General features: G+C 37.5%; 2 protein-coding genes across 8 annotated transcripts in view; one reads left to right on the top strand and one right to left on the bottom strand.

Annotated features, from left to right (window-relative positions):
- Window positions 1-3,066, bottom strand: part of LOC134211191 (motile sperm domain-containing protein 2-like) — a 103,297-nt gene extending 100,231 nt beyond the window's left edge. The window contains exons 1-2 of one of the 7 annotated variants that reach the window (XM_062687865.1): window positions 2,924-3,066; window positions 272-749 (exon numbers count right to left, since the gene is read on the bottom strand). In XM_062687865.1, the coding sequence (XP_062543849.1) occupies window positions 272-371 (100 nt within the window). In that variant the 5' untranslated portion in view covers window positions 372-749; window positions 2,924-3,066. Of the gene's footprint in view, window positions 1-271; window positions 776-2,813; window positions 2,832-2,923 lie in introns of those variants that run through there. The other 6 variants (XM_062687864.1, XM_062687869.1, XM_062687867.1 and 3 more) reach the window with 6 other exon arrangements.
- Window positions 3,067-14,092: 11,026 nt separating this feature from the next.
- The window catches only part of LOC134215480 (solute carrier family 53 member 1), a 39,769-nt gene continuing 37,230 nt past the window's right edge, over window positions 14,093-16,631 (top strand). Inside the window, exons 1-2 of the mRNA XM_062694665.1 lie at window positions 14,093-14,120; window positions 14,258-14,418. The gene's annotated coding sequence lies outside the window, so the exon portion shown is untranslated. The remainder of the gene's footprint in view (window positions 14,121-14,257; window positions 14,419-16,631) is intronic.

Below are 16,631 nucleotides of genomic sequence, written 5' to 3'. Positions count from 1 at the left end.
TTTTCAAAAGTTATGCAATTCCAGACAGACAAGAAAATGACAGGAAAACAAGATATCGGAACAAATTCGAAGTGTCATAATAATAGCTTGAAGTGCTGTTCAACCCAATAAAAATATCCTCCCATGCTGTTCAAACGGAACAAATAATCAATTCCTTATCTTTCACGTACCGTAAACATCACTACGTATAAAGAAACACGCATCCCGCAGATAAAGAACTCTCCCACCGTGTGTTCTTGAATCATATTTGTTATTACTGGTTTATACTTACGAGGGATTTTTGCCGCATTTTGTTCAATTTTCTGCTTGAACATTTGCCGCAGCTGATCGACCACCTCTGGACCGGGGTTCATCGTGTCGGGTACGGTCATCTTGGAAGCGCGCCGATAATAGTCTCGAACCGATTTCGTTGGATTGCTTTTAGTGCAGATTTTCCTTCTGTCTTATTATGCACCGTTCGGCGATTTACATACAGCTTTGCTTTCTTCTAACCCGCGAGAAGAGCCATGACAATTTTCGGAACCATCAGTTTGTGCACTTTTTCTTCGTTAACTTTGATTTGGCAAATTGGTTGGCACGTTATTTTCTTATCTCTTTATTCGACTGCATCCGTACCCAGTTCCTTTGCAAGAACGCTTTTGTATCTGCAGGTTCAAACTATTTCAACACATTCACTTTTCTCATTAACCGTTTTTTGTCTCACATCGGAATTCGTTCGATCTCAATTACAATGAACTTTTTTTGTGCTGCTGTAAATTGCGTGTTTTCGGAATAACTGACGTGATGAACCGGCATGTGAATAAAAGTGACAATGAAAAACAGTTTCACTATATTTCATCGTTTTGTCATGCAATGTCTGTGGCTGAAGGTTTCCATCATTCAGAAAAATACACCCACTTTTCGTGGTCAAGTGACTTTACACTTCCGCTGTTACAACGTTTATGAAACGATGAAGCAGTCAAGCAATGACCGATGATTTTCCGTTTGTTCTTTTTTCATTCGTGTATCGAATGCCGAGCAGTCTTTGATCCAAAATTTACAAACGAAACACCTGATGAGCTCTATTTTATTTGAACACCTGGATCGAAACCGATAAAAAAATATGATCCGAGGCGCTCGAGGTTAAACTTACTGGAAATTTGTTATCTTTAAATTGTGTTGGCTGACAGATGTATATTTTTATCTTTCAAATAAAGGTTCTGAATTTGAACATTTTGTGATTTTAGTTCGACTACGGTCGCAAAGAATTTTATTTATTCGATGCAATACTGTCTCAAATTGTATAAAACTAGTCTCATTGGTCTCATTACCATTAAAAGGTAAGCTGAATAAATCAATAATTTCATATCGATGTGCTTTCCAAATATGTACATATATACATCTATAAACGGCAGAAAACATTGAAAATTCAAAGACACATAGAAATAAGAATTAAGTGAATTGGTTGGGTTGCTGAAGATCAGTCTTGCAAATAGTCGACATTATTTATTTGCCTTTCATTCGAGTAGCCAGCTGGAAACAAACTTAATCGATTACATTTAAAACGAGAATTGTGTTGATACAACAAATTCTTTGTGCATATGTGATTAACTTTTGATAGCAAATTTTTTTGGTATTTTGGAACAATTGAGTTTGAATAATCAGTACCTAACTTCAGCTAGCTACTACTCCCAAAGCTTCGAGCTTTATGTCAAATAGGTTTTCCGATTGTTTTTTGGTGGCACTAAGCGGGGAATGTCCAAAACATCCATAATTCTTCGTCTCATTGGATGTCCACTGGGGGGCATTGCCCCCTCGCAGCTTAGTGTTCATTCAGCTCATCTACAGTTATTTACTGCGAGGTTTCTAAGCCAAGTTACCATATTTGTATTCGCGTATCATGAAGCTAACACGATGATACTTTTATGCCCAGGGAAGTCGAGAAAATTTCAAACCCGAAACCCTAGACCGAACCGGAAATCGAACCCAGCCATCTTCAGCATGGTCTTGCTTTGTAGCCGCGCATTTTACCGCACGGCTAAGGAAGCGCCCATACTTAAAAGTCTATGCTCCAACCTTGAAAAATAAACCCGTTTATTAGTCATGGAACATGAAAATTTCTGGCTAATGGACTCAACGACATTGCTATCATAATATTGGCGCATTTCCATCCATAAGCTAATAACCATTATATTTATTACCAACTAGCAAGCGAACTAATGCGCGCCTCCGGCAGCAATCTTGAACATAGCGTTATTGGCTTCAGTGCAGTCCATCATCTCGTGGTGTAGATGAGAAAACTAGTAAAGGGGGTAAAGGTCAACATCAGCAGTAGCCCTATTCGAGAAGTTGGCCCTTGAAAAGCTCACTCCACATCACGGCAAGCATCCAGCAGACAGTGACAACGCTGACTGCTGTGTTCGTTCCCACAAGACTCGATAAAACAACTAACTCCGACCGCGTGCGTACTGATAACGGGCATCGCCGGTTTCGATATTCATCGTGCCTCAAAAGTGAATATTTGCGACGTTCAACACAATTTCACGCATCCCTTCGGTAAAACACTGACTTTAATAGCACAGACGTTCATACAAATGCATGCCCTTTGATTAAACTGTATGTATTGAGGTTTATGTTTTCCAGACACGTGCTGTTAGCTGCGACAATTCGCATCTTCTTTTTTTTATCCATACACTCAAACGATTGTCGTAATAAATTGATAACCACAATGTAAGTTGCACGTTAACCCGTTATTAGCTTGCTTGGGAAAAAAACGCATCAATTCTCTCCGAGGACGAATGTAATTTCTCGATTGTGCACCAAATTGCACTCACATCCCGCTGATAATAGCCCGGCACAAAGTTCCTTACTAATAATAGACTTCTTTTACGCAACACCAACACTGCCCGGATCAGTGCAGATTAGAACCCATGAATAAATGCACCTCTAATCGTTGCGAATCGAGCGTCACAATCACAAACTACTGCGGCGACAACGATGACGACGACGACGACAGACTTCGGATCTCTGACCCGCCCGATCGGAGGTTGAAACTAATCTGATGACTGGATGACTGACTCGGCGTGTTCTGCTGAGCTTGAGCGCCTCGTCATTGCGGCGGTAACACAGTGGGGTATTTATTTAATGTGGCTGGATATTAATGACTCCTTATTCTATAGAATTGTGCTCTTCTGTTCAGTCGATAATGTTCGGCTGCTTTAGATTTTAAATGATAATGCATAGGGGGCGTCCAGGAACCACGTGATTATATAGGGGGTGGGGGGTGTTTGGAAAATGACCACGATAAGCCACATGGGGGGAGGGGGGTTTAGTTGCGAACCACGTGTTTTTTTTTTTGACGTAAAATACGTCTAAGGGGAAGACTCTGATACAGGGTGTCAAATGAGAATTTCAAAACTGGAGACCGTCACGAAATCATGTAAGATTTGTAACATAAATAGGTCCTTTATCTTTCAATGGATTTGAATAATTTATATATCAATAGATTCGTAAACTTTCCACCAATTTGCCAGTAGTATTGAAACCATTGATTATCAACGCTAAACTATTGAAAATTTTAGTTCTTTCATGCATCGTGCATCCCCTATACAGCGCGTTCCAATCCTTGGTAATTGCCTACTTTTAGGGTATTATCTATTATTGAACTGGGTTGTATGAATGGAGTGGCCCAGCCGCTAGACAGTGGAGTCCTACAGTGACTATAATAACAGTGCCGTCAAGTGTCAGAATTGGAACAGAATCGTCTGTCAGTTCCATACAAATGCGCGTTCCAAACGAGCAGGAGACCTGTCAAACGTGGCACATGACGTTACTCTTCTTATAGGACTCTATGGAGTCCCTACTCCTTCATAGAGTGGAAGATGCTGCTAAAGCTGGGTAGTATTGTCGTGGGATGGTTCCTTCTCTTCTATATAGAGCGGAATAGTTGGTTCAGTGTACTATTTTTGGTTTTACGTAGTTTACGTCGAGCGGTCGTGTCTTGTATACAACCCCAATTTTTTTTTATTTCAGTTTTCTACGCGAAATGCTCTTGGTGAATTACAACCGCGATGTGAAAAATACCCATCAATAAATCAATGAACCCAAAGCGCAGCTTTAGATCCTATTCTATTAAAAAAATAAACGAAAAAACAGGTTGCGATTCATTCTTAATTTTTGAATTTTGGAATGTAGCATATATGATATAAAAACAAATTTTGGCCGCGCCGCGCCACCGCTGCAGATGGTTTTTGGCATTACGGCACCGACACTCTTACATCAGCGCACTGCTGCTACAATTTCGTTAAAATTCATGTTTTTACAAAAAATTAAAGATAAAATCTTAAGAACTTCAAAAGAACTTTTTGTTCATATTCAGGAAGAATCCCGTAACGAAATTATCTGTAAGAACTTTGAAAATGCTTCATACAATCGTGATAAAGTATGAGAATTTCGTATTTCGTATTTGTATTTTTAGACATTTCTCGTGGAAATCAGGAAGAATCTCTCGTTGAGTCTCTGAAGAATTTTGCTTGGAATTTAGTAAGAATTGTTGATAAAAAAACAATCTCCAGTGTAAATTTTGAAAAAAAAAAAGAATCCTTAAAACTCCGAACATATTCTCATAGGAATCATGTCTAAAAATTCAAAGCTATTCCACATAGCATAGCATAGCTACGGTGTTCTTCGTAGATTGGACACTAGTGACACTCAAGTTTTTCTTTTAAAATCATTATTCAGATTGCTATCAGAAATCGATGTGGGTGTGTCCTTTGATTTCAATCTAGGATAGAAATAAATAATAAAGGATAAAAAAATGAAAATAAAAATAAATAAATTCAAAACAATTCCGTGATAAATACAAATCACATTTGTTCTGATTTCTACCGTAGATTCTGTTGAATTTATTTGAAGAATTCTTCCGATGGTCACGAGAATTTCTTCTTCAATTCAATGAAAAGTTTTTCAAAACACTTCCAAACTTTGAAGATTTTTTTTTTAAACTTCCATGTGATATTCGACGGCAATGCCACATGAAACACTTTGAAATTTTCGTTGATATTTGTTTTGCATTTCAACCAGAAATGCATTAGGGTACAACTGTTGGATAGTATACTACTGAGGAAAATGGACGTATGATTTTCAATCAAACGCTTTATGAAAATTTGCCACAAGAATTCGGTATGAATTTCAATATGTTGCCTTATGAATGATGATTTTCATTTGAAAAAAAGTGAAGTGCGGCAGACTGGGTTCGAACCATGGACGTCGGGGTCGGGAGGCCGGTATGTAGACCACACGCCCATCGACGCTTGATTACTCGGGAAGGTAACTGCGTATAAGAAGCACTGTTGGTGGAATAATCAGTCGAAGATTCATAAGGCGCCAGTTATGAATTTCGATAGTCCAGTTCGCTGAGTGTACAACTTGCCCACAGACGGTTCGACTGCACTCCGACCGAACCAAAGTTGTACAACATGTCAGAGCGTGTATGTGGCTACTTAGATTTTTTTCTGAATTCCCACTTTCCCTTCTTTGGGAGTTCTATGATCACAAATTCTTAGAATTTCAACTGTCTAAGACGAGTTTAGTACTTTCCACTTAATTCCACTACATTATGTTATCTTTACACGATACGTATTTCGACTTCAACTGTAAGACCGTCTTCAGTGTCTCGTACTTGTCTCGAGTCAAATTCTTCCGAAAGTTAATCGGGAATTCATTCATTTCGGGAAGTCACTGTTTTACCAATTTCCATGCAAAAGTTGCATGATTCAGAAATTATGAGGACATCCACAAGAAATTACCAAATTAATCGACAATTTTTTGAAGTTTTCATTTATTTTTTAGGAATTTCTGCTTAAAATGCTTTAAAAGTACAACCGCATGTTCTTTCGTGATTTGCACTGAAAAAATAATCGGAATTTCCCCGGGAAATTCTGTTTTTGGAAATTCAGATGGACTGTTTTCAAATTTCTCTGGGAATATGGTCCCCAACAGAAAATGAGCGAGAACAAAGCGTTTTATCAAAACCCCTCGGTGGGGGCTGCCTATCCGAATCAATTTTTTTCTAACTTGTATACAAGTGCGATAGTTTTGTTTTCATGGCTTGTTATGATTCTAAGAGGTTTTTGCCTCTCTTGTTTCGTTGTTCGTTATCTATTGAGAGCGATTTCTGCAATCCCTGATGTTCCTCCAACTATTTTGGCATATTCCTAATATAGGTATATTTTTTTTAAATCTAGAAGAAGCTCTACTGAAAATTTTGAAGAATTTCTTTTGGAAAATAGAAAAATTTGCATTGGAAAATCAAAAGAATTTCCTTCGAAAATTCGGAAAAGTTTCCCTAGGATATTCAAAAAAATCGAATAGAAATTCTAAAAAAAAAATCAGCTTGACATTCTTTCCAATTCATTCTGGAAGTTCTTCGGAATTGTATGTTTATTGGAATATTTATTGGACAATCCATCCACCGCTAGTTCTTTGAAATTTCCACAGAATTTTCCGAACAATTTGTTGTGGAAATTTCAAATATTTTTTTCCGTGGAGACTCTAAAGAGGTTTCCGAAGAGTTTCCCTTGGAACTCCAGAATAATTATTCTTAAAATTCAGAAGGACTTTTTTGTGGATTGAAATTCCAAACAGTTTTTGATGCATAAATAATGCAAATAAAAAAAATCTGGGAAATTAAATAGTTCTGATCGAAGTAGAATGAATTGGACCGACATTGTTACGGCCGATTTTCTGTTTGTTTTATAATTCCGCAATCCTAGACAGAAGACGCTGCTTCTGGCTAAAATGTTGTTTGCGTGACACCAAACATTTTCGTTTCTACTTATACTTCTAGTTATGCATCGATTCTGAAGAAATAAACGATTCTGAAGAAAAAAACTACGACTCTGAGGATATTATTAAGTTTACACCAAATTAATCAATTCAAATGAGAAGCTGCATAAATATGAAGAAAACATTGGTGTCTACGAAAATTCCTGCAAAACTGAAATTTCAAAATTCTTCCACACGCTTAAAATCAATAAGAAAGATATGTGTTTGCTTCACACAAAACGGACCTAATGCAGAACAACACCTAGATGAGCGACAGTTACACAGGCACAGGCACAGGCACGAAAGGAAAGTGGTTACCTCCAATACATTTTCCAAATCAATATCTTCCACATGATGTACATATTCACATAAGAGTTTTCTCAACATTGTAGATTAACTTATTTTATTTATTTATTATCAGACTAAGGCCGGAGTAGTCTGTGCTGCACATAAAAGTCTTCTCCATTCAGCTCGGTCCATGGCTGCACTTCGCCAACCACGCAGTCTGCGGAGGGTCCGCAAATCGTCCTCCACCTGATCGATCCACTTTGCCCGCTGTGCACCTCGCCTTCTTGTTCCCGTCGGATCATTGTCGAGAACCATTTTCACCGGATTACTGTCCGATATTCTGGCTACGTGCCCGGCCCACCGTAGTCGTCCGATTTTCGCGGTGTGAACGATGGATGGTTCTCCCAACAGCTGATGCAACTCGTGGTTCATTCGCCTCCTCCACGTACCGTCCGCCATCTGCACTCCACAATAGATGGTACGCAACACTTTCCTTTCAAAAACTCCCAGTGTGCGTTGGTCCTCCACGAGCATCGTCCAGGTCTCGTATTCGTAGAGAACTACCGGTCTTATAAGCGTTTTGTAGATAGTCAGTTTGGTACGGCGGCGAACTCTATTCGATCGAAGCGTCTTGCGGAGTCCAAAGTACGTACGATTTCCAGCCACTATGCGCCTCCGAATTTTTCTGCTGGTATCGTTATCGGCGGTCACCAGTGAGCCCAAGTACATGAATTCTTCAACCACCTCGATTTCGTCACCACCGATAGAAACTCGTGGTGGGTGGCTTACATTGACCTCTCTTGAGCTCTTCCTATCATGTACTTCGTCTGCGACGTGTTGATGACTAGTCCAATCCGTTTAGCTTCGCTTTTCAGTCTGATGTAGGCTTACTCCATCCTTTCAAAGTTACGTGCCATGATATCAATGTCGTCGGCGAAACCAAATAACTGGACGGACTTCGTGAAAATCGTACCACTCGTGTCAATCCCTGCCCTTCGTATTACTCCCTCCAAATCGATGTTGAATAGCAGACACGAAAGACCATCACCTTGCCGTAACCCTCTACGCGTTTCGAAGGGACTCGAGAATGCCCCTGAAACTCGAACTACGCACATCACCCGATCCATCGTCGCCTTGGTCAACCGTATCAGGTTATCCGGAAATCTGTGTTCATGCATTAGCTGCCATAGCTGGTCCCGATCGATTGTATCATATGCGGCTTTGAAGTCGATAAATAGATGATGTGTGGGCACGTTGTATTCGCGGCATTTCTGCAATACCTGACGTATGGCGAACACCTGGTCTGTGGTAGAGCGTTCACCCATAAATCCCGCCTGGTACTGCCCCACGAACTCTCTCGCAATTGGTGTTAGTCGGCGGCATAAAATTTGGGAGAGTACCTTGTAGGCGGCGTTCAGCAATGTGATTGCGCGGTAGTTGCTACAATCCAGCTTGTAAATTAACTTGCAAAAGTTTATTAGCTTTGCAACAGTTTGAACTTTTCTAAGGGTTGCCAAAATTTTAGGTTTTTAGGTTTTTCTTGGTTTCCAATGCTTACGATCTTCATTTTGCCAGACTTTATATCTAGTGACTTTTTTCGTGACCTAACAAATAAATGCATTACATATAAGAAGTCGAAGTAATCACTTAGCCTGACTTCAATTTCAAGAGCTTGTTGTTGTCGCTTCGAAAAGTGTTCTTTCCCTCAGAAGCTCACAGAAGCAGAACTCCGATATATACAAGAGAATATACAGGTATGACAGTTTTTAAATCAAATTGACATTTGTGATACCAAATACTTATAAAATTCTTCGAAACTTATCGAAAAAAAAAACACTCTTCAGATAGTTTTATGTTTGTCTTAATCTGTTCTTTTCTATTATCCATAAAAACTAATGCAATGAACTTATCTGCAAACTGAACCATGATATTAAAAATTATACAATAAAAAATGGATTGATATAACATTTTGAATAATTGTTACTTACGTTTGATAATGTATTATTGGCAGTGACTGATTCTCTGGCCGCCGCTGTCATATCCAGACACTATAGTATCACGGTGTGCCTGTGACCATTATTAACGAAAAAAAAATGTCCATCCATTCTGGACTCGCCTTTCGAAAGATATAATATCCAGGCGTCTGCTATTAAAATTTCAAAATCTTTCATCTAGGGAATCGAAAGTTACAGCAGTTACAAATTTAATGATTTTTGCGTTCGATATCTCACTAATATGCAACCATATATACCGTGAATTTCCTCCTGATTACATCCAAATAAGTTATCATCAAATATGCAATTTGCAACCTCAATCAACTACAACCTAAAACCTATTCTTTGACTAATAGAAAAAATTAGCAAAGGATGTTAGAAATAACATTGTACAAATATCGATGGCAAAATAGACAATACAACCACAATACAGTATTCAAATTACAGAATTATTGCACTTCAATCTCCTAACCATACCAAAGTGTGAATATTGTCTATGACAGACAAGTAACTACACTCTGTATGATGATTTTGCTTTTATTAAATATGATAATAGTTGGTAACATAGAATACCGCGCTGAAACAATTTTGTCTTTCATGGGTACTGCGTACTGGGTAGTTAGTAAGACTATTAACCAACATTTAAACAACAATGTGCATCATTTGTTGTCAGTTATACAAGCATCATCCAGTTCGATTCAAGCAGTGGTACGAAAACGAGTTCCATTTGGGAAAAAATGTGAAATGCTAGATCACCCGAGGAAAACCGCCTTTTCCGAGAACGGTAGACGGAAAAAGCATATATGCACCACTTTGGAACGTCTCAACAATTTAACTGATTTGCTGAAAACTATTGTTGAATATGCATCTTTAATTGCTAATGCCTTCTGCTTCTGCGAATGAATGAAAGTAATTATTTGAATCAAATTTTTATTTTCTTCAGTGTTGTTGATTTTTATTTCTCTGCACGTTTTTTTACGTAGACAAATTAGTTTTGGCCGTAACTTTATAGATCCCGTAGTCCGGTCCGATTGTCAATAGAAACTATTAGATTGATTTCCCGTCGATTGCAACTTCGGTAAGGGTAAGTGTCTAAAAAATGTTGGGGCACATGTGGTGTCAGTGTGTCTGCATAGGGAGTACATGGAGAGTTGAGGCGCATACGTGCACTTGTGTACTGCCTATCCCCCAGAAGTATTAACGCATTTGCCAAAAAGTACACACGGTGCTCCCCACAGGAAACGACGGGTCGCGCTTTTTGCTGCCGGTATACTCGATTCTTATGGGGGGGGGGATAACATTGCGGTGTTTTCTAAGGTGCGGTTGTTCCTTTCGAATGTGAAACGCCGTGTGGAGTCTTGTGCAAATGCGCTTTTGGAAATATTACAATAATAATGTAAGGTGTCCCGCGGGGATTAGGGCATTAGAAGATAACTCAAGTAACCTTCCGTTACTTGAATGGGTTTAGTGGGTCAGCCTGCCGTGAACCCTACTCCCTGAGTGATAATTTCAGGTGTCTGTTTGCAGATTTGCCTTCATCTCTCCATAAAAACCCTGATTCATCCACCTAACAGTGTTTGTGCCTTTCTCGTGCATTATATACACTAAAAAGACTTGAGTGAGATTTTCTTAGCGTGTTTTTTGTATAGAAATCATATTTTGGCCATAACTTTTGATCCCATAGTTCGATTTGTGCAATTTTCAATAGGAAACAATGGGACAGGATTTCCCGTCGAATGCAACTTTTTGCAAATTGGATCAAGATAAGTGCCTAAAAGATAAGTAAGTTTTATTTTGCGCACATACATACACACACGCACACACATACAGACAGACATCATCTCAATTCGTCGAGCTGAGTCGATTTGTTGCACCTTGGTGTACGAGAAAGGTAAAAAGCACATGCACATAAACAGATTAACAGGAAATTTCATTTCTGACGAAATCGAATAAATATCACCTAGCATGTGCAATGTTGAATTAAAACATTAAAAAAAAGTTCCAGCGTGATCGAACAAATACCCACCTATGGTCTATGCCACACACTCAACATTCGATGTGCTTTCTTGTCCCCTGTCTATCGGCCCGTTCTTCACGCGAACAGTGGGCACGACACGAGATGTTAGTCTGTTGTCTCCGAGCGGACATTGCTGCGAGCAATGTTTCTTCAGGGCTTATCGACGACCAAAGTGAAAACATTGACGCACATATACATATATTTTTCAAGATGTTAATGGCTAAGAAGAATAGAAGTGTTTACGTTTGAAGTGGGGTCATGGGGGATATAAGGAGAATATTAGCTAAAATGTGAGAAGTTTGTGTTGTAATGAAGGGCTTGTATGTACTTTTTTATCAATGGGTAGTATAAACAAACTGATCTTGTTTGTTAATTTATTAGAATTCATAACAAAAATAAAAGCACGGAAGTGCTTTTATGCATAGAGTTATGTTCCGGAAATCAATGTTCACAGTTTGTCGACTCACAGATAACTGGTTGAAGCAAGTTTAAAACAAGATTCATATGGATTTATGCATATATACACTCGTCGGACGACAGGTGTGCTACAATCGTTGTCTTCGATACCTGAACCAAACAAAACAAATATCACAAAGAAATCCAAAACAGATATGTTCTAGAATTGTACAAGGAATAGTCCTTTAACAAAGAGAAGACAAAGAAGGCAAAGATGACAAGGAAGACAAAGAAGACAAAGAAGACAAAGAAGACAAAGAAGACAAAGAAGACAAAGAAGACAAAGAAGACAAAGAAGACAAAGAAGACAAAGAAGACAAAGAAGACAAAGAAGACAAAGAAGACAAAGAAGACAAAGAAGACAAAGAAGACAAAGAAGACAAAGAAGACAAAGAAGACAAAGAAGACAAAGAAGACAAAGAAGACAAAGAAGACAAAGAAGACAAAGAAGAAAAAGGAAGGAAAGAAGACAAAGAAGACAAAGCAGACAAAGAAGACAAAGAAGAAAAAGAAGACAGAGAAGACAAAGAAGACAAAGAAGACAAAGAAGACAAAGAAGACAAAGAAGACAAAGAAGACAAAGAAGAAAAAGAAGACAAAGACAAAGAAGACAAAGAAGACAAAGAAGAAGACAAAGAAGACAAAGAAGACAAAGAAGACAGAGAAGACAAAGAAGACAAAGAAAACAAAGACAAAGAAGACAAAGAAGACAAAGAAGACAAAGAAGACAAAGAAGACAAAGAAGACAAAGAAGACAAAGAAGACAAAGAAGACAAAGAAGACAAAGAAGACAAAGAAGACAAAGAAGACAAAGAAGACAAAGAAGACAAAGAAGACAAAGAAGACAAAGAAGACAAAGAAGACAAAGAAGACAAAGAAGACAAAGAAGACAAAGAAGACAAAGAAGACAAAGAAGACAAAGAAGACAAAGAAGACAAAGAAGACAAAGAAGACAAAGAAGACAAAGAAGACAAAGAAGACAAAGAAGACAAAGAAGACAAAGAAGACAAAGAAGACAAAGAAGACAAAAGAAGACAAAGAAGACAAAGAAGACAAAGAAGACAAAGAAGGCAAAGAAGACAAAGAAGACAAAGAAGACAAAGAAGACAAAGAAGACAAAGAAGACAAAGAAGACAAAGAAGACAAAGAAGACAAAGAAGACAAAGAAGACAAAGAAGACAAAGAAGACAAAGAAGACAAAGAAGACAAAGAAGACAAAGAAGACAAAGAAGACAAAGAAGACAAAGAAGACAAAGAAGACAAAGAAGACAAAGAAGACAAAGAAGACAAAGAAGACAAAGAAGACAAAGAAGACAAAGAAGACAAAGAAGACAAAGAAGACAAAGAAGACAAAGAAGACAAAGAAGACAAAGAAGACAAAGAAGACAAAGAAGACAAAGAAGACAAAGAGACAAAGAAGACAAAGAAGACAAAGAAGACAAAGAAGACAAAGAAGACAAAGAAGACAAAGAAGACAAAGAAGACAAAGAAGACAAAGAAGACAAAGAAGACAAAGAAGACAAAGAAGACAAAGAAGACAAAGAAGACAAAGAAGACAAAGAAGACAAAGAAGACAAAGAAGACAAAGAAGACAAAGAAGACAAAGAAGACAAAGAAGACAAAGAAGACAAAGAAGACAAAGAAGACAAAGAAGACAAAGAAGACAAAGAAGACAAAGAAGACAAAGAAGACAAAGAAGACAAAGAAGACAAAGAAGACAAAGAAGACAAAGAAGACAAAGAAGACAAAGAAGACAAAGAAGACAAAGAAGGCAAAGAAGACAAAGAAGACAAAGAAGACAAAGAAGACAAAGAAGGCAAAGAAGACAAAGAAGACAAAGAAGACAAAGAAGACAAAGAAGACAAAGAAGACAAAGAAGGCAAAGAAGACAAAGAAGACAAAGAAGACAAAGAAGACAAAGAAGACAAAGAAGACAAAGAAGACAAAGAAGACAAAGAAGACAAAGAAGACAAAGAAGACAAAGAAGACAAAGAAGACAAAGAAGACAAAGAAGACAAAGAAGACAAAGAAGACAAAGAAGACAAAGAAGACAAAGAAGACAAAGAAGACAAAGAAGACAAAGAAGACAAAGAAGACAAAGAAGACAAAGAAGACACAGAAGACAAAGAAGACAAAGAAGACAAAGAAGACAAAGAAGACAAAGAAGACAAAGAAGACAAAGAAGACAAAGAAGACAAAGAAGACAAAGAAGACAAAGAAGACAAAGAAGACAAAGAAGACAAAGAAGACAAAGAAGGCAAAGAAGACAAAGAAGACAAAGAAGACAAAGAAGACAAAGAAGACAAAGAAGACAAAGAAGACAAAGAAGACAAAGAGGACAAAGAGGACAAAGAAGACAAAGAAGACAAAGAAGACAAAGAAGACAAAGAAGACAAAGAAGACAAAGAAGACAAAGAAGGCAAAGAAGACAAAGAAGAAGAAGAATTCGAAAAAGATAAAAAAGACAAAGAAGATAACGGTTTCTTGGCATGATTACAAGGAGACGAACAGAATACGATCAAACACTAAAAGTCTGGGATGGAAATAGAAGATCAAGAAAAGTAAGTACGCAAAAATAGTTACATACTTGCAATTTGTTATTAATTAGACGTTTTATTCAAAAACTAACAAACTCGCTCAATCAAACCGCTTCTTCAACATCCTAAGCTTAACGAAATCTCTGCTTTGATCTTTGCAGTTGCCGTACATCGAACGAGACATTGGACTTCGTGCATGTTTAAAGTTTAGAAAACTGAGCCAGATCTTAATCCTACAGAGTGGACAGCGGAATGTACAAGACAGAGAAAACGGAAAGGGAGCTCGTCTAAGATAGACGTCGCACGGTTTCAAGGTCACGCGGTAAGACGTTCGTCGCTTTTTAATGTGGGGGCCGATCATATGAACGATTGTTGGGGTCTGGTGTCGTAAATATTTTTTGTCGTTTCCTTTGAAGCGAGCTTTGCCAAAAAATATAGGTATTCAAACATTTGAGTGAATGGATATGTATACCTTTTGAGGCAAATCGGAGTGAGCTTACGTGGCTATGACAAGATTCAACCTTGTTTGAATTGTTTTTCTTGATTATTTTTGTTTATTTTGATCTTATTTTGGGTAAAACTTGCTGTTGCTTGCTTATATAAAAGTTAGAAAAAACTAATTAGGTGTTTTTTACATTTCTAATATTATTAAATTGTGAGTCAATTCATCGTTATGAAACAGCAAAACAATTTATTGCCCTTCATTTAGAAACTTATAATCTACCTATCTATGTACTGATGAACATGTCATCGATGATAATTTTATTTTTGAATTCATTTTCGGAAATGAATTCTTCCTTCACTACTTTTTATCACACTTTCCTCAATATGTATTTATAATTGATATATTCATATTCTGCCTATGATCGCATATTTGAACCATTTGCAATTTTTACGATTTTGAGTTAACCTTATGAATCATCTCTAAATCGTTCTTCCATCTTACTAGGGAAAATCAGAAAGATTGTTCTAGAAATTTCGAGAAAAAAAAACTACCAGGTTGTTTTGTAACACTGGATTATTGTGTCACCATTCCCTAGTAACATTTTGTTTTTTTGCTGGTTTTATAACAATCCTGAACAGTAAGTTCTGGTCTTTAAGAGCCTTATAAAGCTAACGCAATTAATATACATTCAAGTATCAAGTAGCAAATGCAGAAATGGCTGCCAAAAGTTTCGTGTGATTTTTGGAACTTTTATTCAGATCGTTTAGATTATCATGCTAATGCACATCACAAAGTTTATTATTCCATTTCTCCCATGCCTATTTTTGTCGATTGTTACAAATATGCGATCATAGGCAGTATATATCTACTCTACGTATTTATAGTAGTGCTTGATGAGTATCCGACTTAAATTTACGTTTCTGATGGATGACCATAATTGCAATAATGGAAGAATGGAAATAAATACTTCTAGATTCAGATGATTCTATCAAGCAAAACAATAGGGTTAAGTGAAGGTTTTCTGTCCGCCAAACTTTTCCGTAGATATATCCATAATCTACGAGTCGGAAATAAGACTCCTTTCGGAAACAACTGCACGCAAAAAAAAGCGTTCCCAAATTCGTGAACCAGCAAAAATACACCGTGATTTTATTCATGGATTCGGGAACACCAGTCACGTTTTCCAGAACGTTCTAGAAAACGTGACTGTATTCCCGAATCCGTGACTGTTGTTCATGAAAAAATACACCGTGAACTCGTTAGTTCACGAATTCATGAACGCTTTTTTTTGCGTGTGTTGTTACCCTACCTATTACATCCGTGCGAAGTGTGTACGATCTCGACAAGTTTGTAAAAGTATTCAAGTTCTCATCAATGAAATGTGTATAAAGTGTTTATGACCTCGTACAAACAAATTTCACGGCTTGCCAATGCTTTTAGAGAACACACAGTTGAGGGTGCTTCGTCACTTTTGTGTAATTTTAGAAGACATTGAAACCAAACATTTGGGCTTTAATGATTCTGAAAAATTCAAGCTTTGCCCAGTTTTGAATGAAGATTTAGTGGTTACTATGATCCCCATGAACAGAGCAGACATGAGACAAATGTGCGTATGGCCACAGTGCATACACCCATCTGACGAAAGTATTCGATTCAATCTTGAATATGACTTGGCTGTGCCACAATAAATACATTTTTGCTAAACATCTTTACGCTTTTGGTAAAAATAATGTCGATTCCAAAGAGCATTTGAAATTTCTTTCTTCATTACCTTTCGCATGTTCTTTGTTGGACCCTGTTGGGATATTGACGCCTTAAGCCAATATTTATCAATTGCGTAATTTTCAAACCAAAATACCATTTTGCATTCAAAAATTACCCGCCAAAAGTATGGAAATAAATATAACTGAAATAAGTAAGGGCATCTTTAGTAGAGTTATAAATCGTATGGGAGTTAGGAAATGAAATTGAAACTATAAAAATGCCATCTTCAACAGACGTTATAGTTATAAAAATTCGAACAGTTTCGTCGGGAAATTTATAACTGGAATACTGCTCAGTTGTATTTTTGCACGAATTTGCAACAGAAT

This window comes from Armigeres subalbatus, chromosome 2, assembly GCF_024139115.2.
Source record: "Armigeres subalbatus isolate Guangzhou_Male chromosome 2, GZ_Asu_2, whole genome shotgun sequence".
NCBI classification, from domain to species: Eukaryota; Metazoa; Arthropoda; class Insecta; order Diptera; family Culicidae; genus Armigeres; species Armigeres subalbatus.
Note: the sequence above shows the minus strand (reverse complement) of the source record. Positions and strands in the feature narration are given on the sequence as shown.